This window comes from Rhea americana, unplaced genomic scaffold (genome assembly GCF_003343005.1).
Source record: "Rhea americana isolate MKP2758 unplaced genomic scaffold, rheAme1 scaffold_8, whole genome shotgun sequence".
Lineage (NCBI taxonomy): Eukaryota > Metazoa > Chordata > Aves > Rheiformes > Rheidae > Rhea > Rhea americana.
The window spans coordinates 2,588,544-2,613,740 of NW_028186978.1; the positions used below are offsets into that span (position 1 = coordinate 2,588,544).

Sequence of the window (25,197 nt, forward strand, 5' to 3'; positions counted from 1 at the left end):
CCGGGGGGCTGCGGGAGGCGGGGGGCTGCCGGCGGCGCGGCGGAGGGCGCCGGGGTGCGGGCTGCTGACCGCGGCCGCCGCTCCCCTGCCACGTAGCGTTTCTCGCTCGACGGTGGCATCTCGCCTTGCTGCTCCGACAGCGAGGGGCCGCGGGAAGCCTTGGTGGCCACCTCCCCCTGGGCCGGAGGGCACGGGACCCCGGGGAGCCACGCGACGCCCGGGGCTCCCCCTTTGCACCCCTGGCCTTTCTGCCTTCGCCCCGGGGCTTGCGGCCGCCGCGGGCGGGCGGGACGAGCTGTCCCCGCGCTCAGCCACCCTCCGGCTCCGGAGCCACGGCTGCAGCCCTGCTCGGAGGGAGCATCGTGGTCTCAGCCCCGGATCGCCCGCAGAGGCCTCCCTGACTGCTCAGCTCCCCTGCAGCACCCGCTGGTAGCAAGTTTCTCAGTAATTTCTTAGAGGGAAATTTTAGGCTTTCCCAATATTCCAGTACAAATTATTAGTGACTCCATAGAACAAAAGATAGAACRCCTATTTGCTGTAATTATCACTCAAAATCCAGGTGAACATAGGGGATACAAGCAGTGGTTTTGATCACCAGGACCCTAGCTTTGCCAAAATGCACCGTCTTGAGCTTTGTTCTGCCTGGTTTTGTTTCCTCGTCGTGAGGTTAAGGAGAGCGCTGGGGGGCCGAGTCAGCCGGGTTAGGCGAGCAGATGGGACCCCGGGCGCACTGCCGGGCTGCGCGYGCTCGCAGGTGGCGTGGTCGTGCAGGGCAACGTTTGGTGGCTTTCCGAGCTGAAACGGTTCTTTGGACTTAAACAGTTTAAAGATCTGCATGTGCAGAAAAATATGGATGGCTTATTTATTATGCTTCTTAAAGCATGACCGCTACCGCGTGTTACCTCCCTTTTCGTGCAGCCCAGGCTTTGCTTCAAACCACGGAGCTGCTTGGCCAGTCGTGCAGGCCCCGCTGTGTCGGTGGCGACGGCCCCGTTTCCCCACCGCCGGCCGTGCGGAGCAGCGAAGCGTGACGGGGGCGAGGGCAGCGCCGGCCTTAGCCGCCCGCATCGCTCCCCAAACTGCCCCCTGGAGCAGGACTGTTCGGAGGAAGATATTTTTATGCATGTGCGGCAAATCTAGTGACAGTGCGCCCTGTTTTGGGGCCCAGAGCAGGCCCCCTCGGTGTAGACTTCGTTTCCAGGGGGCTTTTAACTCTGCCATTTCTCATGGGAGAACAAAGCAAATGCACTGTAACAAATTCAGACCTCGTAAGATTTTCCTTAAAATTTATCACCTATAGCAAGAATGGAAATTCAGGATTAATTCTTGGTTTAAACAAGAACAGTATCATTAACTTCAGGGAAACGGCACTCGTTTTTACTTCAGATTTACCTACGATTTCRTGTAATGCTGACTCTAAATCTAGTTGCGGTGCTCCGCTGATCGCCCCTGCAGCAAGCGCTCCCGCCGGCGGCGGCGATGGGCATGTTCTCACGCCCGGAGGGGACAGCGAGAGAGGGCTGGGCCTGCCGCGGGGCACGGTCGTGGTCCGTCCACGTTGCTTCAGGCTTTCGCCACGCGTCGTCGTCGAAGCCCGGTCTGGAGTTCAGTCCGGAGTGATGTTAAGTAGTTTAGCAACAGCTGGCTGAAAGGCGGTGTGGGCTCACACGGCACGTACGCTGCAGTAAACCTGAATCAACACGTAATTACCAAAGGGAAATAATAATTACCACGTTACCATAATTACCAAAGCCAAAAGGTATCCACCCTCTCTTTTCCCTCTTTTCCCATCTCAAGTTGATATCCAGGATATATTAAATAGTGGTAACGGAAGAGAAAATAGTGCTGTCGATGCCCAGTGTTCTCCTTTCCTCCTACTCCGGTTTGTCGCATATTTTGTAATAATATTTCTGCAGGAAATGGTGGAGCTCACAGCTGCTGTAGGATGTCGTCATCGGCCCGTAAGTCATTCCTTGGCTCTGTGTATGTCAGCGCGGGCTGATTTGTMGAGTTGTGCCGGGGGTTTGCAGAGGAAGAGAAGCCCCTGGAGGACAGTCCTGGAGGACGGTGAGCTTTCAGTCAGCTCTTTAAGTGGAGGTGTTGTTAAAAAGATGGGGACCAAATACTGCTGGGAAACTGAAGTTCAGATGAGGTCTAGCTGTAGTAGGTCCTGACTTCCACAGGACATGTAACCTTGTTTCTACTGTAATTGCTGTGTGGGTAGGTTATGGATAGAAATAAAATAAATAAAATTTAAGATTCAATAGAATAGTACTCACTTGCCCTGAAAAAAAACTCCTTGCGGTAGTTGTCTTAGATTGAAATATTCCTTAAGGTGTATCCCGTGATCCCACATGGTTTGGGCTCCTGCCAGTCTGTCTTCTGTACGTCACATCGTTTTGTCCGGTTCCTCTACTTTGTGGGGTGCAGGTGGTGTCTGCCCCGTGAGAGGAGGTGGCCCGCGGGGCGCTGGCTCTCAGACGTGGCCGGCCGCGGTGGGGGGTTTCCTGACGGAGCGCTCCGCTGCCCCTGGGAAGCGCCGCTGCGGCGGTGGGATGTGTCACCAGGGCGCCGCTTCCCCAAGCCGCTTTCCAGAGCCCCATCCCCAGCTGTGGGGTCAGGGGGAGCTGAGATGCTGCTGGGCGGGAGAGACGTGGGGGAAAACCCTGTGGTCCCGGGGTCCCTTTTGGTGCAGTGCATGCAATGCCTATGCCCGTTACTCATTGCTTAAGTCCTGAGCACCCCTGAGGGTGAGGCAGTTTGTCTGGTTTAGCAGGCAGAGTGGAAGGAGAGAGTTGTGCCGCTTAGGTGGAAAGCGCCCGAGGGCGGTGGGTTTCCCCTCGGTTCGTCCCTAGCCCACCGACAAGGGGCTCCTCTACCAGGAGCCTCCTGCAGCTCCTCTTCCCTGGCACCTTTTTGACTTCTCCATCCATGGAGATGCAGCCCCCTTCCTCCTCGGGTTGTTCTTCCAAATTATACTTCCGTGCGGCTCCCGTCTCTCCTCTGCGTTTATCCYTCCCTTGAGAGGGTGCTCTGCCGTTCGCAACCTCTCGCTTTCTGTTAAACCGAAGCGGCGCGGGGGGCAGGAGTCCCGGCGCGAGCTGAAGGCAGCAGCTCGAGCCCTGTCACTCGGCCGCGCCGCTCGGGGCGGTCGGAGGGGCTCTGCAGCAAAGCGCACGTCCGCCGGTCGGTTCTTTCCGCGTCCGCCACAGAGGGCAGAAAGTAGTATAAAAAAACCTTGCTCCTGTACTTGGAGTTCCCCCACGTTTATTTTTAAAAAAAAGTCCATTAATCAACAAATTGGCACAGCGCTATGCAGATCACCATGTTGCAGCAATTCACAGCCAGACCCAAGCGTTCAAAGCTGCCTCGTCATCCTTCGAAAAGTGAGACGAAGAGCTGCCTGGCCGACCGCCGCGCTACGGAAAATCACCCCGAGGCGCGGGTGAGCGCGGGGGTCTCCGCCGCGCGCTGCCCCCGGCCGCTCCGGGGAGCGCGGGGCCCGTCCGCGTGGCGACGTGCGGGGCGCCCGCCCGCCCCTCCGGCTGCGGGGAAGGGGCTGGCAGCTGCGGCTTCCCGCACGCRACCCGGGAGGCGATGGTGCTTTAGGACGCGTCTGCCGGGTCCAGCTGAGTTTGCAGGCGTCCAGCTCCCATCGAGGCTCCCAGCCAGCTCTTAATTTCCTGGGGAAGAACGTGATCAGGCTTGGGGACATAAATCAAGTGCCGTGAAAAGGGGGTAGGTGACACAAATGTAGTTATGTGGCTATAAAAATCTATATTTTTGTTTTTGCAAAGAAGTGCCAGATCAGAGTAAATAACACACAGACCCTGATGTCCCACAGAATAGTTTATTTCTGAAAAAGCACGGAAATAAATTTAATAAGCAGTGTTTGCTTTAAATTGCGAGAATTTAATTGAAGAAGGACACTCCAAAGACAAATTACATCCCTCTCCAGCCAAAGCTTTCTTCATATTAAAAGAGATGTCAGCGGTGCGTCCCCATGGGAAGGATAACAGTTAATAACACTGATGTTCCCTCTCAGGTTGCACAAAAAAATCTTTGCACTCAGTTACCATTATTTATATTGCTGCATCTAAGGTTCATCGGTGTGGACTAAGACGCTGTGTTAGAAGCTGTGAAAGCATAGAATAAAAATGCTCCTTGTCCTGCTGCCAATTAAAAAAAATAATAAAAATGGATATATGTTATGTCCATAATGGATAAACAAGCCCAAGACAAACTCTGAAATAGGTGCACTAGTACCTAAAAAATTTCTTGTTAAAAGAAATCTATCTACGAAGTAATGTCTCAGACAAATGGGAGGAAGTAAATCTCAAACATCATAGTAATAATCTCTTAACACTGGTCTTGCATAATGTTAATGTTATATATTAATCTCATGGAAATAATCTTGAGACAGTGCGTATACATGCACTTCTAATGCTGTGAGACTTTTCTAATGACCTAAAGAATCCACTTGGTTTTGAATCTATGATATAGATACTCTGGATTTTGGATTTGCCAGGAAGATGAATGTCCTAATCAACAAAATATTTTCTTTCCTTTTTGGGCTCTGTATGCAGAATGCCCTGTACCAAGCACGGAGTGATATCTTTTTCCTGCTCGTGGTGTCTGCTATCCCGACAGTTGAAAATAGTGTCTTTTTTTTTTTGGAGGTCTCATCTTTAAAAATAATTTTGATAAATTAAAATATTTTAAATGCTATGAAATTGTTTGAATGTTTAAAATGCTACAAGATTGTTTGAATTTGGAGAATTCGCCTTAGAGTGAAAGGTTGCCAGTCTGTTTGACGTGTCCGAGGTGAGGTTCCTGGAAGACTTGGCCGTAGCCTCTGATTACCTGTAGCCGAAGCGCAGACTGATTTGCTGCCACTGGTTATCTTCCGGATCCGCGTTAATGACGTTATTCTACCCGGTCGGTGCTAACCGGGACTTGGACGTGGGAATAACAGGCCGAAGTGCACGGTGCCCGTGTTAGACAAGAGGGCAGGCAGGGAGACCGGCGGGAACCCTTGCGGGTCCAAACCCGGCCGTGGTCTGCTGGGAGGCACCGACGGGCACATCGACACTCTCCGCGGTCAGCTGCTGGGCACACAAATGGATATTCTTGCTTGGCAGCCAAAATCAGACCAAAAAAAAAAAAAAAGGTCATTTTTAGGTCAGGCTGGATTAAAAAAAATCAGTTTTACGGTAAAATCAAAGCTATCAAAAAAGTTGGATCTACTAAAACGTTACATTAGTCTTTGTGCTTTTTTAGTCTTTCTAAACTATGCCAATTTTTAAATTAAATGTATTTTTTTTTTTTTTTTACATTTTTACTTTCCAATTTTATTTTCTTTGGTCAAGGTGTTAATGAACCTATCACAAATTTGGTCTGAAGCCATATTTTTCAGGACATAAAATATTCCTGAACATTTCTGCTGTCTCTGCCTGCAACATCTGCTAAAAGTGTCCAACCTAGGAGGTATGTTCAGCTGCTTCAGGGTATAAGCAATCAGAGACTAGAAAATAAATGGAAGTAGCTTTGGAAAATAGCCCGACAAGTACACAGGGATACAAAAGGTTTAAACAACTGTAAGAGAGATTTAGGTTGCATATTGATGGGGCAAGTGAAAGTAATGGTATTGAAGCCAGGAAAGAGATCGCCTGGGGGGCTGCGGAGGTCTCTCGGGAAAGGTTGAGCAAGCGTCTCTGAGTGAGCTGTAACTGCTGATGCTGCTTTGGTGGGGGGGACCAGGTGGCCCCTGCAAGTGATGTGATGGTGGGACCAGGTGGCCCTTCCATGTGGTGTGATGGTGGGACCAGGTGGCCCCCACAAGTGGTGTGATGATGGGCCCAGGTTGCCCCTCCATGTGGTGTGATAGTGGGACCAGGTGGCCCTTCCATGTGGTGTGATGGTGGGACCAGGTGGCCCCTGCAAGTGATGTGATGGTGGGACCAGGTTGCCCCTCCATGTGGTGTGATGGTGGGACCAGGTGACCCTTGCAAGCTCCCTCTGGGCTTGTGCTACCTGCTTCTCCAATGCCTTGCAGGAATGCTGGTTGGTCTGGTCTATGAAGAAAACCAACACCAGCCGTGAATTTAAAAAGCTGTGTTGATAAAACTCCGTGTCTTTTTCTGGCATAACTACGTTGACACTGGTAGCTCCTGACAGCAGGTCAAGGCTCAGATCTCTGACTAAGCCAGAAATGTCAGAAGAAGTTCACAGCGCAGAACCGCAGGCGGTGACCTGAACTTCTTGTGAATTTTATTACCCTGGCATTTTGCATACTGCCTCCAAATACGTACTTAGGACAGAACTGTTTGAAGACTGGATGTTCAGAGGAAGGAATTGAAAGGCCCCTAGCGCTTTATTTCAGAATGAAAGAATTCAAGAAAAAAAAAAAAAAAGATCAGCAGAACACGTATAGATCTGCTGCCTTTAGAGCTTGTTACCTTTATTCAGTCCACAATAATATGAAAAATAAAAACATTAGAAATATTATTGTTATTTATTTAAATGTATTACATTTATTACATATAAATTTATTTTATGTATTATTTTTAATTAAAGTAGAAGTGCTGTCGCCACAGAACTGCCGGGCAGGTGCTTGGTTTCCCACTTTGCKTTCTCTGGACCAGTGTGGGAGAGCTGGGCTGCTGTAGGACTCAGGGCTCAGGCCGTGGCCGGCCTCCAAACCCCTTGTGCCCAGTAGCCTTCCCGGGAGCCTGCTCCTTGCCCGCCCAGAACACCAGCCTGGAGCAGCACTTGTGGGCGAGCGGCGCTGGGGGAGCCGATCTCTTCGCACGGTACCAATATTCACATTGTGTCGGCCAGGCAGCAGCAGTCCAGGTGCAGCGGGAACTGCAGCAGGGGTTCAGTCGCGGGAGCGTCTGAGAAACGTCAGTGGAATTTGCATTTTGGATTTTAGTGCTCAGCGTGTCAGGYGTTGTCCAACTGCTCTTACCATTCGTTATGCCCTGACAATTGAGCTTTTAGTTACTTACTTCTAGAAATCTAGCCCCCTTGTTCTTGGATAGTATCTTTCATTTCCTAGGAAAGGTTCAGTTTTGATCCCGCTGAAATCACGGTCTCTCTTGAATTTGAAAAGAAAATGACAGGCATCCTTAAATGTGAGTGCAAGCATGCTGCAGGGACAGAGAGCAGCAAGACCTGTGAGAGAGCCTTGGTGTGTTGCAAACACAGATAATTTAAAGCCATTGCAATGAAATCCCTATGATAGCTTGTTCCTGGTGCTTGCTGCAAGAAAACAGCAAGTCTTTCTTGCTRCGGATGGTCTATGTGAGTAAAATTCGTAAGTGCTTATAGAGATGTAAAGCAGTGGCGCATGGCTTAAGGCCATCCCCTACTGAGGGTTTCATCAATGCTGCTCAGATACTTGTTGTGCAAGAAACAACTGAAAATTGATGGGTTTTAGTTGTAGAAACACAGTTCCCAGCATAGACCTTTTTTTTTTTTTTTTTTTTTTTTTTCCTGATGAAGTGATAACACTGTATGTGCTTAAAAGAATTATTTTTGTAGCCTTTGGAGTAAGGTACCAGCTAGTGCTCAAGACATTGGGCTCCAGTGTGTGGCTTTTCCACTGTGATTGTGAGCAAATGGATTAATCTCTCTGTTCTATTTCTGTGGCTGCAAATGAGGACGATCATGTTACTGCTGTAGCCTTGCATTTGAGAAAAGGTCTTTGGGGAAGGACAAGGACCCTCATGCAGTTGTTTTTATCTAGCACTTTTAGCGTTTGGGGACCTGGTTTTGATAAGGCTTCTGGATTGTGAGTTTAAACAAGGATTAGTTCGCTGTGAGAGGAGTTTCTGCATTTGCTGCGGGACCTGGAYGCTCTGTTATCCCACTCTCCATCCCCGGCGCAGGTCCTGCACAGGGCTCCCCTACCCGGACGGCTTTGGGCAAGACTCGTCCTGGAGGGCTTCCTTTCTGCTCCTGGGATCGCTGCCCAGTGATGAGATACGTGGGCGAAAACACGGATCACCAGCTAAGCCATTCCCACTGAATTTCTTGCAGGTGGACCTGCAGTGCGAAGGAGACAAGGACGTGCTTCTTAAGTAATTCACACCAGCTGTATGAATTAGTCAATATAAGCTCTTAAAAAAAAAATCCTGCAGTCCTGAGATTATGCTGCATGATGCTAAACATTTAGTTAATAAACCAAGACTAGAGGGAAGATTTTTATCAAAATAAAGAAGTTAAATATTTCAGAAGGTTTGAGTCTAGCTGACACTGGCCTAAGTCTAACAGGGTATTTCAGACTCTGTGATATGTATGAAACAAAAAAAGGGAAACAGTTGTTGTCCCAAATCTGAAAATGTAGTCAACAAGGCTAAAATACCAACTGTGAGAGATAAGCAGTCATTTTTAATTTTTGGTATAATCTGTCACTTCTAGGACTTAATGGTAAAGGGTTGGAAAAGATACTCAATATTTATCTTTCCTGTCTTGGATAAGGCTACGTACCCTCTATGTGCAAGGTGATTTTTTTTTTTTTTTTTTTTTTTTTATAAGGTTTTTTTTTTTTTTTTTTTTTTTTTTTTTTTTTTTTTTTTTTTTTTTTTTTTAACGGCCTGCCTTGGACTGCTGTACCGTCCCTCAGCACTGAGCTTTCCTGACATAAACATAGCTGTTAAATTCACTCTGGACTTTGTGATGGCTATGAACAACTTTGCGTAACTTCAGGAAGACGCTGTGATTTGAACTATAGGTAGCTTCATGGTGAAAACGGCAAAGAAAGCAAGACCACCCTCTAGTGTCTGGATGATGGAGCYGTACTGCTCGACAGAGGAGATCCAAACAAAAGAAAAGAAAGAAAGAAATATTTAGAAGACAGGGAAAAAAAAAAGCACGAAAGGCAGTAAAATAGAATGGCTAAAACAGAGTGCAAAAATGACCTATAAATGTAATTACCTGTTTTTAATGCTGCAAAGCTCACCATGGCATCTAATGCCCACATTATTATTAATACCACTAAACCATGTTTGATTAGCAAAATAGCTCCTTAATAAAATAACTGACTTCTGSATTAAATAGTTTTAGTATATTTAATCCAATTGAATAGTAATAAAATTATAAAAGTAGTTAACTTGAGGAAGATGTGAAGATGGCTAAGAAATGCAAAGSACAAAAAAAAGAAGGCAATGGTGGGGGGGGGGGCGGCTGCCTGGGAAAAAAGGGACATTTGGGTCTGGGAGGAGGTTGTTGGTGGGCAGACTTCAGTGAATTGCCTTGGTAATGAATGTTATTTAGTTACCTTCGAAATGAAGAGGATGCAGAAGGACACAGAGGAATTGCCTGGGATGGGTGGGTTGGTTAGAAATGGGTGAAACAGAGTGCAATACCCACTGCAAGTCATGTGTTTTGAGACCAATAAGGCGACCGACTATTTTTTGTACTCCACGTCTGCRAGTGATACGCTCAGTCCAGGTGGAGGAGGTCTGAGTTCAAGTCACGTCTGTGCTGAAGTGGAGCAAATGAAGGTTAGAAATCAGTAGCCCCTGTTACGCAGCAGCAAGCCCCCACTGGCAGGTGGTAAGTTAGTTATTTGGGAGCGGGAGCAGTGTGCTGTCCTGGTCCTCTCCTGCCACAGGGCCGTTAGGCACGAAGCTTGGCGTTGACAGCCGGCGAGCACGTGCTTGCACGTAAAATGGCTCGTAAAATGCTTGCAAATTAGTTCTAGGCCCCCCCCCACTCAAAAACGCTAGTAGTTTATACTGGACTACATATTTTCATAGGGAGAGAAATAGTAAAGGTGTGAAGCCCACCAGATAGCTGAATCCCTGCATGCTGGTCAGGAGAAAGCAGCTTGAACTTGCCAGCGCTCAGCAGAGTAGATGCTATCATCGGCCGCGTGACGTTTGGTCTCACAAGCTCAGCTTAGCGCAGTGCCACAGGCACGCTCTGGAGTGACTCGCTGCCCCTCTCCTCCGGGTGGCAGAGCACCTGCCCCGTCCCCGGGCCCGCGCGCTCCTTCGGAGCGAGCGAGGCAGGACGACGTCCTCATTACCGCTGTTGAAGACAAATCGGGTCAAGCAGCGTTAACACTGGTTTCCGCTGGCTTTCCTAGCTGGCCTGCGTCACAGCAGGTGAACGGGAACTATATAACCTCGCTCAGGGCTCAGCATTTGGGTGAATAAATTGAGCGACGTGGACAACCACAGATCTGGGAAACTGCAGGTTTAGGTGGGAACGGGGTGAGGAKCAGAGGGTTTGTCCGGTCCTCTCAGAATGGCACCATCTGCTTCAGCAGAAGTTCAGTTTTGAAGAAGAATCAGGAAATATCTAAGCTGGCACGCGTTCCGCTTGTCCCGCCAGTCCTCGGAAGGAGAAACAGCTCTGCCTGAGGCGGCGAGATTACGCGGCAGAGCCGAAGCGCGGCTCACCTCASCAGCAGCCCGACCAGGGTGCCGCCCCCGCCCCGCAGGGCTTGGGCCACCTTCGCTTTCTCCCGCGGGCGTTTTGGCACCCACCTGCAGCAGAAGCACCGTGAAACGATGCTGTAATATTAACCGCGGGGAATAAAGCAGGGCCAGCTAACGAAGGTTTTGGTAGCTGGGCGTRCAGCCTGGCGCGCTCGTGCCCTTCAGCGGGCGGAGAGGCCCGGGACGGCTGGGGCAGACTGCCAAGCGCCAGCCGAGGGGCCGGGAGCCGGAGCAGGGGCCGCCCGTGCCGCGACTCAGACATCTCTCATGCGCATAGATAAGTTTAATCAGTTGAGAGCAACGCGGAGTTTCAAGTCAAGGCATTGCTGAGCTACTTCCATTTTAATAACCAGCTTTGGGGGAAGGAGATGGAGAATAGTGTCTTTTTTCACCTTCCTTTTGCTATAGAGTTTTTATTAAAAAAMCACTCTAATGTTTTAAAGATGCTAACTGACCTTCTTATAGGAAGAAACCAGCTGAATGCATCTATAAGTGCTCTTTCCCTGAAAGCAGAAAAGCAAGCCTATGCAGATCAGGACAGAACAGTATACTACCTAACTTCACCAAGCATTTTTAGTAGGAAAGTATGTCATACTGAAAATGATATTTTCAAAAATGAGTTATCATTTACATGAGAAATGACTCTAGTTTTATCAATTCATCTATTTGTGCATTGTGCAACAAAGCTTGAAAAATATACTACATAAAGTAAAGCACCTTCCAGATTATCTTTTGAGTTGAAAAAGCTGGGATGTCAGTTATTTGCCTCCTTCTGCTCATAACTTTGTGGCTGGAGGAACATGGAAGTAGCTTGTCTCAGGGGTTTTTGAGTGGCTAGAAAGACCACATGAAGGGAATAGTTTGTTTGAAGTCTGACAAAGTTGTTTGTACTACTTCTGTTTTATACTCTGTCTCGCTGTCTGACCTCAGAGCTCGGTACAGCACATATACCACGCGCACCTAATATATGCTTATTTTTTGAACGTCACTTGCTGTAGCTGACAACAGATGTAAGCTTTCAGGGAGACGTTAATGAAGCAAGGGAGGTCAAGCGCACTAGGAGAAAAGCCGTCACAAACGGCTCTCTTTTTATCTGTAAATACTAAAACCATTTTCCAACAGAAAATGGAGTTATATTATTGCCTATGTATAAATTAATGTCAGGAGCTCAGCTTACAACAGTACTAGCAAATTCTTCTGTTTAGTCTTACCATTTCCTGAAGGAGCGAAGTCAGTTTTTCAGTCTCGTGTGAGCTGAAACTCTGCATCCAGAATCTCACTCCTCCCAGCACATTCTGTTCAAAGAACTTTTAAAGCTAATTGTATTTCTAAAACTTTTATTTATTTATTTATTTATTTAGGTAGTTCGCTGTTTTTAACAGGTATACATGACACACTGAGTGGAAAAATCACTTTGCTGGTAGGTATTCATTTTAGCTACCTCCTCCTTTAACCTGCCAAAGACCTGTAACTGAGTTTAATCCATACWACTACATTTTGTGTTCTCTGCTGAGTGGGCACAAAAGAGGGCAGTGATAGACYGTACAAGTGTGTAACATACCAGTCCTGAAAATACCATTACAAACCAATTCCATGGAAAATGAATCCAAAGGAGCCTTTGCTCCTTTCAAGTCTTCACCCAGAACTGTAGTAACYAGGGAATTAATAAAAGACTCTTAGRCAGAGGAGAAAGCATCTTTGTTACTRTGAAGTTCTGTGGTAAAATGAGGATCCATACTGGAGAGACCCTGAACATCAGTGTCCTCCTCTTCCTGAAACAAGACTGCACATGCACTACCTGTAGGTGTCAGTCTTGTACTAAAAAATGGCAAATACCCAAGTCAGGCAGCTTAAGGGTTTTGTGCGTGTGTGTGTGTGCGCGCACACACGTGTCTCTGTTTTAATCAAAGAAACTCACTTTGCAGCTGTTTTACTTAAAATGTAAAAAAAATTATTCAAGTTTACCGGTCTTTTTTTTCCCAAGCAAAAGAGGCAGAACTAAAGATACATTATTGTATTTAACAAGCTTTCCACAATGTTTTTCTTTTATTCTCAAATATTCGAATTAAAATATTAGTTTAAATTTATCAAAACTGGGTGCTCTTCAGCCACTCAAAAGCTTCAGCAGCATAAGCAGCTTTACTTTGTCAGCATAAGCAGCCTTCTGCCTCCTTACCATTACATGTTTATCATTTATTTTTCTTCACCATTGCAAACAGTCTCATAGGCTGCAATTGGTAATGCACTATCAAATAATTYATGACCTAGCACTTCTATACCCAAACCTAAGGAATTGTCATATTTTCTCTCAAAATAAGGGAACTGCAGAAATAATCTTTGCTATCTCAAGTCCTGGCATAYCATGATGCTAACTATAAATAATAGTTTTACATAGAAGAGTTTGTTACAAAAATCTGCTATAAGAGTATCAGGAAAGGGCATTGTCTTGCCTGTGATTCTGACACTGCTCTTTATTTTCAGGGAGTGGGGAGAAGGGAAGAAAACTGTTTGATTTTTAAACTAAAATAAAAATCATGAGGGAAGAGGGAGTGGATCAGATTTTAGAAGATGTGAAGCCAGCTCTATATGAATAGGACAGCTAGACAGGGTGAAACATTTCTATCTGTGGACTTAATTACTAAATACCCTAAAATAAACAAATAATATATAATATAAATAGTAATAGGATAAATAATTAACAGTGAACCTCAGTGGTTACATTTTATTAAATACATTTAACAGTAACACATCAAATAGAAGTAAACTTAATTATATTAATGCCAACATGATAAAAAGATGGTATTCACATTAGAGAAAGACGCTTACCATATCTTGTCACATCTGAGCTATTGTTACAAAATTGTTACGTAGCATCTCCACTATAATGACCTGCATTAAAAAAAAAGAAAAAAAACTGCAAGGAGTTTGTTAATTATTTCACTCATCTTACTCAAAGCGTTCTAGATTTCAGAACGGTGAAGTTTGATTATTTGCAACCTACTACAGTGGTCAAGTAGATAAGCAATAAAACYAGCTTTAGTATAAAGGCAGTAATTTGATGATTCGATCAATGTGTGGCAGAACATGCAGACTGTTGCATATAYTGCTCTGCAGCAAAATGCAGATTACAGAAAATTCCCAAGTTCAAAACAAACTTCTTGTATGTATGTAAGTCAAAACAGGCAACAGAAAGGAATGTAGCACTAAAAGCATAAAATATTGCTTGGAAGAAGGCACAAGTACAAAGCAATGGCTAAGAAGAGTTGTTGGCCACACACCGCTCCTAAAAAATATTCAAGGCTTCTTGTTATCCATCAAAAGATATAGGCATTCATATTTGAAATAGATAAAACTTACACTGAATAGTTTAGGGAAGGCTTACTAGCTACAGTCTTATGTTGCTCAATTATCCGTGTAAGAATGAATTCCAGAATTTTCAAACTGAAAACATTCTTTCAATGGTCTGAAGCGAGAAGAATTCTGTAAAACTGAAAGGCAGATGGTGYACCAGAGTTTTGACCCAAATACAGTGTTAGACTCAATTTATGAATAACAGGGTCAGTATTGATCTTGCTAACTATTGGAACATTGTAATTGCAGGTACATAAATATGTGTAAGAACTAAAGTCTAGGATTTGGCAGTTTGACACAGTTCTTAAAAACAAAACAAAAAAAGTCTTCTAAAATTCTAAAGGCTTTTTAAAAACAGTTTGTTAGAAAAATAATGACCCAGGAAGTGTTTTATGGTAAGAATATTTTATATATATATTTTACACTTTTAACACTTACAAAAACATTCAAACACAAAAAATTAAATAACTTTGGAAGCAGAACAAGTCTTTCTGCCTACATACATACAACAATTCCGAGCTGTTGGCACAAAAAGTAATCCACATTCATAAAACCCTTACTACTATATCAAACATAAGTTAAGTAAATCATAGGCACTAGTTTATCAAATCCATATTTCCACACTTCTGCAGTATATCTCTAAACACGGAGCCCCACGATTTCCTGATATCAATAAACTGGTAATGCACAAAGGCTTTCTAGTAAACAGACAGTTTCTCTTTTCAGGAAGTTGTTATCTATGTTTCAGGGGGAGTGGAATAGCAGAGAAAAGAACGCTTACAGAAGTTAAGCTCAACTTATCCAAATGATGAATTACTTAAGGGAACACAATAATTTGATGCAGCCATGGTAAAACCCCAATATCTTCCTCTAAACTGACTTTCAAGATTTAAAAGTTAATTGTTTAAAAGAATCCACCAATTAAAATTTGCCTATTTTCAATGAAGACTGCAGCATTGCTTTGTAAAATGCTGAAATGTTTAAATTTGGACTTTAATAGGAATAGGTACATTTGATCTAGTTCTTTCTTCTGCATAGTAGGTACATGAGATATTTACTAACTAATATCCATCATCTGTGCCAGAAAATGGCACACGGCTAGATCAGTGGTATGTACTGGTCTAATGGTGGAAGGTGGGATCTTTACCCCTGCTGAAAGCTTACTGAATTACAGTATACTTGATACCCTGACTTAAAAGTCTCAGCATAGATCTTAGTCTGGAGTGTGAAGTCATTGGTCAATCCAAAGTTTGCCTACAGCTGCTTGAGTAATTAGAGCTGCAAATTCGTCTCCTCTCCTTCCCATCTGGCTTCTTCCAACTCAAGTAGTATTGCATGGCTTTTCATCCAGGAATATGTCAATGCTGACCTAAAATTCAAGTGCTAGAATTTCAGGATTAGTTATCCTCTCTGTGGTGGGAATCAAAGTACACCAGCAGTTCACAACTCTGATACTAATGGGGTTGAAGGCCACCTACCATCTAATCCAACTTTTAGTGTTTGTCAGTCATTGCACAAAAGATATCATTCACGTTCTGTTATTTCATCAACTGTACATCCGAAATGCTAAAAAAGCTTCAAACAAAATCCCTTCCATTTCACTCTTCCCACCCAATACAATGTTATAAACATTTGCATGACATCTTCCAAAACAGAAAGCAATGGTTCAAATGCTAAATATATGATTGAGTTCTTCTGACCAAGATGCGAGTGCTAGAGTAAGTCAGAGCCACCAGAGGAATTTAATAGTTTGTAAACAGATGTAGCAGGTTTCATAGTCTGTTACCAGTAATGTCAGATACACATATGTAAGGCAAAGTACATATTTAAACACACTTACATGGGCAATAACTTCTGTAAAAATATTTACAATTTAAAATAAACCAATTTAAGAAATGGATGAAAGTAAAAAAATAGGATACAGTAAACTCCCTCATACCATGGAACATCACCTAAATGAATATCATTTGGCATCAAGAGTACAACTCATTTACCTTGGAATTTGTATGTTACAARTGCATAGTTGTGTTTCCTTCTCATTAACTATCAGCATTTACAGTTGTGTTCCAGGCTGTAAGCATAGTGGTATGGTATAAGAACAAATTAATAGTACTACTTGCTCTTTCCTTTTTAGGAAACCTGCTATAAAAAAGTTTTCCCCAAATAGCAAGCCATGTGTTAAAAATGTAGCTACAATAGCAAAGGCCATCTTTCCTGAGCAAGGAACTTTAGGTTTAGAAAGATTGTACAACTGATACCAAGCCCTTTTGGCAATCAAACTTACAAGAGCATGTAAAACTGATATATCAAATCAACATAGGAAAGATGCAATCTATACTATTGCATTTGTGTGTATCTGCTACATTCAAACCTTTACCACTTAAAAAAAAAAGTTATGACTACTATTTACTGTTCTGCTTAATCCTTCAGAGTAACATCTGATTCTTTCTGAAGGATGTACGTACCACTTTCCCCAACAAGAATTTTATACAATTGTTAAAGTCAATGTTTCACTAGCACTGTAGCAGTCTGAAATCAGAGTATTAACTCTGATTAATATAGTCTTGTTTCAGTTGTACATATTCACCAATCTCTCTGCTGAATTAAAACAGACTGAAGTTTTGGACAAAGTAAGTTGGCTGTTATACTTGCTGCTTTTCAAGATGGACATTTCTTTGGCATTCGTTAGGTTTTTACCCAGCCATTGGCCACTGTCATAAATGCTCAAATTGATACACTTCTAGCAAGCAAGGAAAAAAAACCCAACAGAACTGATAGCAATTTCGTAAATGCGATGTAAAAGCGATTGTATGATCACCAAACATCTGATGTTAGATGTCATTAAAGTGCTGCTTTATAATCTCTGCCAGTTTGTGCTAATTAGAGACAGAGAGGTCTGGGATTTGTAAAAATCCCAAAAGTCACATCTGAACAGTCTGTATAATCAAGCTGTCTTTTAGCCTGGTGAGGAAGTATCCATGAGCACTGAAACTTTGCAGTTCAGTAGCAGCCATCTTTCCAACTCTCATCTTTCATGTTGCCATAGGTTTTGGGAGCAGGTAATGATCTAAAACAAAATGAGATTTATTTCAGTTTCATACTTAAATGCTCAAGTCTCCATGCAMAATACCTAAGAACCTAAGAATTTTATAAATCATTGAAACACACACTTATTTGCCTTTCTGCAGTACATTTTAACATAAACATCAAAGTATTTTCAGTTAAAGGCTTAATATACTGTATGTTGRTAATTAACTTCAGCATCAGACAAACATCATCATAAATGAACAGAAAACTTTTTACTATTGTACTTTATAAGAATGCAAGYTTAATCTGCTGATGTTGAGAAACAGGCCATTTTTTCAGTGGTGCAGAAACAGGGAAATCCTTGTTTAAATTATCATATTTTACTTATGTCAAAATCTTTAAAAAGTTTGCAGATACTGYATTATTAAATTGTGTATGTAAACTTTCCCCCCAAATAGCTTAGTAAGTGAAACTTTTTACTGTAAGATTTGTTGTGATTAGGACTACACTTCACTAGTATTACAGATYTCCTGTCAAAAACAATTGCTTTACTAACTTTCAGATTCATACACAATGCAGGACAGTCATTTGTTATTCTTCTTCCCAACCCTCGTTACAGAACAAAACTCCTTCCACTTTGTTATTTATGCCTGTTTTGTCCATCCTGTGATACTGGAGACCTTCATTTAAGGTGATGCTTAGATGCTTACTGTTCCTCACAGATGATTGCTTCCTTGGGTCAGCTGGCTTTCACRTGACACCTTCAGTGAAAATCTACATGAGCAATGCCTCCAATGGCATTAGGAGCACACACTCTAAATTTAAGCATTGCTTTCTTCCGATTCTCCTGAAGATAAACTGTCCACGCAGCCCTTCCATTTAATACTTAAGTCTCTTGTGCTTGTTCTCCAAAACACTCTGACATTAAGCAACTTCCACATCTGGATCCTAGCACAGAGATTCTGTTTGAGTTGAAAATTCTGTTTTGTCCTATAACTTAACTGTCTTGATTTTTATGTTAAGTTTAACAAATGCTATGAAGGCCTCCTCTGTCCTTAATATCTCTTCCTCCTTAAAGTTTCTAGCTGCAAAGGAGAGAAACTGTTCTACTGTACTGCCACTGCTTGACCTCTGGATTACAAACGGCACTTAAATACTTCCAACTTCAATACATATTACTCAGTGATATAAGTGAATTTTCACTTGCCAGSTACATTTCAGTAACCTTTTAACTCTAAGTTATGTTACAGATCTATTTTGGAAACATGAGTAAGTATTTCAGATGGAGGACTTCACTTCCATTGTTTCCAAAGACATTGAGGTCAAAGAACAAACTACAGGAAGAAGCAGAACAGTGTACAAAATTCATTAAGAAAAGTTCAAATTAAGGTAGTCTTAGACATATACTCACCTGCGAACAGGCTGTGCAAGTTTGCTGCGAGGCACTGGGATGCCCCCAGTAGAAGGGGCACTGGGTCTGGGCAAACCACTCCTCATCCCTGCTGTCCCTGCTGGTCTGGTAAGAGTAGTACTGTTAATACTGGTGGCAGGGCTCGGCAAGCCTGAACTCTGGGCTGCAAGAGGCCCTGGTGAAGAACTACTGTGTGTCAGCTGTGTGGCTTCTGGAGAAGCAACAGAACCAGGTCCATGGTTACTAAATGCTTTCACTGGTTGTCGGAGAGCTAGGGGAGATGGTGCTGCGGGTGAGCGGAATTTACTCGGAGAAGGTACTGGAAAATAAAATATAGAAGTTACTTTCAAATTGAAAATACAGTATAAGTGATAACTCAAAAACCGGAAGTGACTTTACATGAAAATTCAAACAATATGGAATGTATAATGGAATACAGCCAATCAAGCAGCAATGAGAAACAGGAATTCAGATGTCCTCTTTGTCATGTGTTTTGATATCACAACTCTAACACTCCATCTGCCTACTCTGAGTATTTATGTGGATTTACAAGTAATAATAGCAAGACTAACTATTATATAAGTCCAATAAGGCAAAAAAAAGAAAAAAAATAGAGGTGAACACATTTTGAGGAGAAATTTAGCTGCTTAAGACATGTGAATCGGATTTCCATTCCTGAAAAGAACATATTCAAGAATACTGGATTCTAGTGTGCCATATTCTTTAAATAGAGTCAAAGTGCATATTAGTCTTCAGTGATGAAACTGTCAAGAGAGCAGCACATCTTAATGTTTCTTTTATGCTTTTCTTTTTAACCAAAATAATTGAATTAAGATTCACCTAATGACATGATCAAATTCAAGAATTATTGTAGAGGTTAAGATACTAGGCTATACAGCTATGACTCTCAAACCAGACAACCATGACAATTTACAGCTTTCCTTCTTCTTACAAACATTATCTGAATTATCAGTATCACTAATGTCTGATTTAAATACTTCATATCAGAGTTGGTATGTAAAATGCAGGCCTTCAACAAGCCCTTTCTGGGAAAGCCTATATGCTAGTAAAAATCCATTTACAAATTTAGCCTTCCTATACAGCCCATTGTGCAAACCCTTAATACAAGGTGTACATACAAATGTACTCCATTAACAACTTTTTTTGTACAGCATATTTATTCTTCTCAATGCTRTTAGTGTAACTGCAAGAGATCTTATTATATACCTAGAAATTTACTTCTGATTTTTATTAGTGAGCTAGCAATAAACAACGGAACTGATGTTCATAGCAAGATAGTGACAAAAAGAACATCAGCTCTTACAGTAACACCAAAGCTTAAACACATTTCTTCATGAGTATCAGAAATCTTTTCAAAATATGCGTAATGTATCACTAAACAGAATACTTAAACTAATCCATCTTCCTAATACTTAAATAGARTATCACCAGCTTTTCAAACTGATTAGGGTAGGATTCAGTAATAGCAGACACTGGACAATCGATTCAATCAGGAAAATATATAAAATCAGATTTACATTTACTGAACTTGCATACAGAGGTTGTAGCAAAAGAGATGGTCTTTCACAAAACTTTTACTATCATTTTAAAAGCTAGAGCCACTAATAATGAAGAGTAGTAATGACAGGAAAATGAGATTATAGATGTGATATAGGGAAAGTGGCAGTTTTCAGGTTGTGTTTTGAAGTCATTCCTGATAGGTGATATTTAGGAAGTTTAGTATGTGCTTTATTACACATGTAAATCGCGAGGGATTTAATGCCTTTTTGGATCATCCCAGAGGGCCCTTCCACAGAAAGCMGCAACACCAAACACAGCATGAGGCCATTCCTCAGAAGAGCTGACAAAACAGGTGATAGAGATGTCAACAATACATGACAGTTAGTAAGTACTGAGGAGAATAAATAAAAATCCTTAAAATAAAAAGSTTGGGGTCAAGCCAGAGGATGGATTAAGGAAAACATTAATAGCAGAATGACTAGTCAAAAGCAGCAGTGAAGTCCTACTAGGCTTAAGAATGATTAGACGTTGTTAAAATGTGACATTGCCTGCAACATTGCTGTAAGCAAATCTGAAGAATTTCCAAGTGATTCTACAGTTTAAGCACCAGGAGCTTTTATTACTCTACTTTTCATTATTACACCTGCTGGGAAACTCATATAACATCATATTAGCAATTGAGCTGCAATGCAGTAATAGTATACAAAAACCGAAGACATTTTAGCTTTGGGCCTGCTTAAGGGCTTAGTACGCTCTTAGAGGCGCAACAGGAAAAAAGTTTTATGTACAGAACATAATCGATGAAAAGTTACAACTGAAGAAATTTTGTCACTTTCTAATGAAAGTAAGTATCCGGTAAATTAAGCCTCTCCCCTCTCCAGTTTTCTCTTGGCCATATTTTGCCATACTTCGAACTGGAACTATCAGTTCATAAACTGTTTCCTGTCAACACAACATTGCAGGCATTTCTGAGAGCTGCATTCACTCTTTGACATAAAAGAATGAATTGTCTTCTCATGTGCTGTGATCGCCAAAGCAGTCCACATGATGCAATCACTGGCAAACTGCCTCATAATTCTGTTCTACACAAAGAATTCTGTCTTAAAGCAGTTTTGGATATTTAATAAAACTCAATTTGGTCTAYTTAACATATAAAACAGGATCACAAGGAATGAGGTACTGCCTTAGTCAAAGTCTATCCAATATTCTATCCCAACATGCAGTACTGAGCTGATAYGTTTAATAAAAAACATGCAGTGATTGTGGTAACAACATTACACAACTCCCATCTCCTTAGAAACTAGACAACTAAACCCAGATATAATTAATATTTCTGTCAACAGTAAGAATGTATGGCACTGTGCAGCGATGACATTTAGATTTCCCACCCTCTAAGACTCCCATCCTTGACCATAGGCAGGGTGATTACCACCTGACCAAGCAGGAAGCTTTGAGGCTACATATGGCTGGATCGCATCCCAAAGCCAACCGCTGCATACTGACTCGACCACTTTTCCAAAACCAGGACTGACTCTGATACAGTTTTTGTATCATACCCATCATTATGAGATGATTAAGACYGATAGGAAAGAACAGATGAGATCAGGCAATGGGAGACAGTAAGCTGCTCTATTATCTGACTGATGCCACACTGCTATATAAGCCTCAACAAATCTGTTGCAGTGAGGTAGAGAGTTTGTTATTTGAACGTATTTTGAACTGTTTTACAGAAGATGATAAAAAGCATCAAAGTCTTTGTGTGAAGGTGTTAAACTATGTAATGAACAGCATTTTAAGGAACTAAAACCAATTTTGTTCAGTCATTTACCCTTTTGAAACAAAAGTTTTTTTTTATTCTCTGTAATGCTTCTACCATAAGAATCTCAGATCAGAAATAAGAAAATCAAGATGCCAAGGAATATAAAATAGCAAACAACTGAAACAGACATGCTGAGTTCTTCTTGTTCTCCATGACCAGTGACAGCAACTAGAAACAGGAATGTCTAACTGACAGTGCAATGCACTCACTTTAWAATTCTCTAGGCTTTAATAAAATTTTACAAATAACAAACTCAAAGACAAGCTAATTTCTGTTCAGGTTTCAATAGCTCTGGACTAGACCATCGAGCTCTTAAGTTTTCTAGACATCCAGATGAAGGCAAAGGCATCTAGAAAGACAGCACAGAAAGCTTTGTGCAGGAACAGAGATGGCAGTCTTATCCAAAGAGAGCACTTTTATTCCATTGGCTAAGAAATTTTTGAAAACTGTTGCAGACTTCTGCTTAGCCCTGTGAATCTGTTTCAAAGTCATTACATTTTGTAATTTAAAAGGAAGACAGGATAGTAAAACCTCCTACATGGAACAAAGTTGGCATTGTTAAACCAGTGACAGAAACATACACATTTTCTGATCTACTTTCAGCATCKGCATGAAGGATTTCTGTAATCCTTTAGCTAGTATATATATGTAGTTTATAAACCAGTCACAAGTCAAACGATCATAAAAATGAGATCTTCAACATTTTAGTAGACAACAGGACTAACTATATGTAAAACCAAAACCATGAACTTGCTTTTTCTTGGTAGTGGAACAGAGGTCACCTATCATGTATGAGGCTGCCAGAACTTAATTAAAAATCAGTTAAAATTTGCTTAATTGGATTACAGACTCTATTTAATTTTCTTCTCAAAGGAAATGAACTTCAGCCATTATTAATATTCCATTATCTGGAATATTATATACAATAGTTTCCAATTCCTTGACAAAAATATAAATCTAAATTATGCTTTATCTTAGGAATAATATTCCAGTTCTGAGAGGAAAAGAGAAAACACAAGCATGTATGTGTATGTGTAAAACTCAAGCTGATATTTTAGGTTAATCTTTTCAGGGATAAGCTCTTGTTTCTAGCACAGAGTAAAGGATATTTTCACTTGCCTGAGTATTTTTCCAAATTGGAAGAACAACAATTTTGGTTTGGGGTTTTACAAACTGTAGGTTACAATCAAAAATATTCCTATCCAAATATAGCCTTACTAAATATGGCTTCAGAAATCTGCTCTTCTAATCCAAGCTTCTTGATTCGTATTAGAAGTCACCAGTCCTTGGGTATTATGTCAATATCAGGTTTAATGTTTTCTTTTTTTTCAAATGATGCTGGGCTGTGTTTTAATATTTAGACAAAAAGTTATCTACTTTGATACATCAAGGTCCACTCAGTTAATCTCTACATGCAACAGTGCCTTTATTAATCTAGGATATGCACGATTTAACACAGGTGAACAATTATCTGAGATTTGCTGGAGCTTGATAAGAGGTCGTAAGTTAATTACCTCCTTTTGTAGATGGAGTTTGAAGAAACTGTTTGGTTTTGAAGGCAGCACGAGGCAAATTTTTCTGCCTTTGCAGAGCTGTTGAAAGACAAGAAGTGTTATATTTGTCTAAAAAGATAAGAAAACTAAAATTCGCTGGGAATTTCAGAATTGCATCCGCTTGTGAAAGCATCAAGAAACAGTGTGAGTAAAACGCATAACAGTTTTCAAAGCTGTTATGACTCGAGAAGTGGTTTTTTTTTTTTTAATGGTACTTGCTCTTAATGACAAAGAGTTACAAAAGGAGCGTGTCAGAAATTTTGCAGTGCAAAATGCGCAGATTCTGTAAGAGTGAAGAAGCTTCTTGCAGGGCAAAAAACCCAGAAAGGCAAAAAAAAAAAAAAATTAATATATCAAAGGGAGAACAAGCCACCCAGCAAACATGCTACAGCAATATGAGTGAAAGATTAGATAAAAAGATGAAAACTACGCTCTCAAATTTGACCTAGTAAGACTAAACTTTTCATTTTAAAGCAAAATTTTTCAAAATATTATTCTAACACTGTACAAAAGCACAAATCTTAGTCTAAACATGATCACTATACAAAAACAAGTTACATTTTTCAGTTATGCAAACTTAAGCAATTTTAAAAGGTGTCTCTGCTTCTCCCAAAAGGTACACAAAAGAACTCAAAGTTAAAATGGGAAGACACAAACCCCAATATTATCAGCTCCCAGCATGGATGGTATGCCCAAAACTGACTTTTTAATTTGTTCTTGTGCCCTGTCTTTTGTAGCAATGTTCATTGACAGATACTGCCTTGAAATGACCCGACTGCCTACAGATTTCCAAGAGAGAAGCCAGTATTCCAAGAGCTGCGGAAACTTGGCAAAGAGAAAATTATCTATGGCCAGAAGGAATGCATTGATTCAGCATATTTTCACTGCAGCGTATTTAAGGTAGGAGGAAAAGAAGTTGTTGATGAAATAAAGCTTTGCCTTCACAAAGGCTTGTTAAAATGCCTTGTATGAATAAACACTTCTGCTCACCTCAGTGTGTAGCATTTATACCAGCAGAAAACTGATAGCACTAGTAAGGCTTATTTCCCTGGTGAGGGGGAAGAAAGAGGAGGGACAGCTGTGTGTAAAGATCTTCCCCTGAGTATGGAAGCTCAGTAAACTTAACACAATTTGGTGTTATCATGATAAAGAAGGTAGGAGAAAGAGCAACTAGAAAAATATTAGTTCTATTAATCCTATTTTCTAAACTTGATATACTGCCACTAGTATTCCCGTACTTCAGTCAGTTCAAATTTCACAGTAATTTGTGAACTGCAAACGAATTGCATCATGTTTTACTTTCATCCTGAAAACATGGCTAGGCCTATTAATTTTAACCTTAATAGTTAACTAAAAACTATTTTCAGTAAGTAGCAAAAAGGAAATAAAGCATTTATAAACATGATACAATGTTGCCTATGGCCTATTAAGAGCAAAAATTATTCTAGATTGTGATGGCAAAAAAAGCATGAGGCAATATGCAGTTCTTACTCAACTTCTGACATGTGGTCTTGCTATAAACTTCTTTCTAAGTCATACTCATAAACAGTTGATTAAACACAGTTAACTGTTTAAAAATGAGCACAATTCCCAAATCAGTTCTCTTAAAGGAATTTAGTGAAGTAGACCACTGGCCAGAGTGTTTCTGCCCACAAGTATTCCATAATACCATTTTTTACTGAATCAGTGTTTTTGTTTTACCACATAAAATCAAGAACAGCTTCTTCTTTCATGTTTATGATCATGAATTTAGTCTGCTCTAATTTCATTCAGTTAGATTTAAATATGCTACCGTATATGGCACTAAGTTTCTTCCCCCATCATTATTTACATTATTTGCAAGTTAGAAGTGGGATGATGTGGAAACGATTTAAAATATATGTATCAAATTCCTGCCTTCTCAATGGAGATTCCAGGAAAGTTCTTGATAGCTACATAATTACGTTAACTATATCACTGAAAAGAACTTTGGACAGTGCAATTAGAATAACGTCAAGAAAACATGCAGTTTATGAGATGAGCGTGGAGTGCAACATTACCACAGTATTTGCTACTCTAGAACTG

The 25,197-nt window shown here is 41.5% G+C and overlaps 2 protein-coding genes across 2 annotated transcripts in view; both read right to left on the bottom strand.

Moving 5' to 3' along the window:
- SLC10A4 (solute carrier family 10 member 4) overlaps positions 1–1,955 on the bottom strand; it is a 4,529-nt gene extending 2,574 nt beyond the window's left edge. The window contains exons 1-3 of the mRNA XM_085322834.1: positions 1,879–1,955; positions 1,416–1,599; positions 903–1,097 (exon numbers count right to left, since the gene is read on the bottom strand). Of these exons, the coding sequence (XP_085178960.1) occupies positions 903–1,097; positions 1,416–1,599; positions 1,879–1,955 (456 nt within the window). The remainder of the gene's footprint in view (positions 1–902; positions 1,098–1,415; positions 1,600–1,878) is intronic.
- A 12,235-nt stretch (positions 1,956–14,190) lies between these two features.
- Positions 14,191–25,197, bottom strand: part of SLAIN2 (SLAIN family member 2) — a gene marked incomplete at its 5' end in the record, with an annotated part of 38,424 nt that continues 27,417 nt past the window's right edge. The window contains 3 exons of the mRNA XM_085322835.1: positions 14,191–16,869; positions 18,241–18,559; positions 23,095–23,172. Coding sequence (XP_085178961.1) covers positions 16,803–16,869; positions 18,241–18,559; positions 23,095–23,172 — 464 coding nt within the window. The remainder of the gene's footprint in view (positions 16,870–18,240; positions 18,560–23,094; positions 23,173–25,197) is intronic.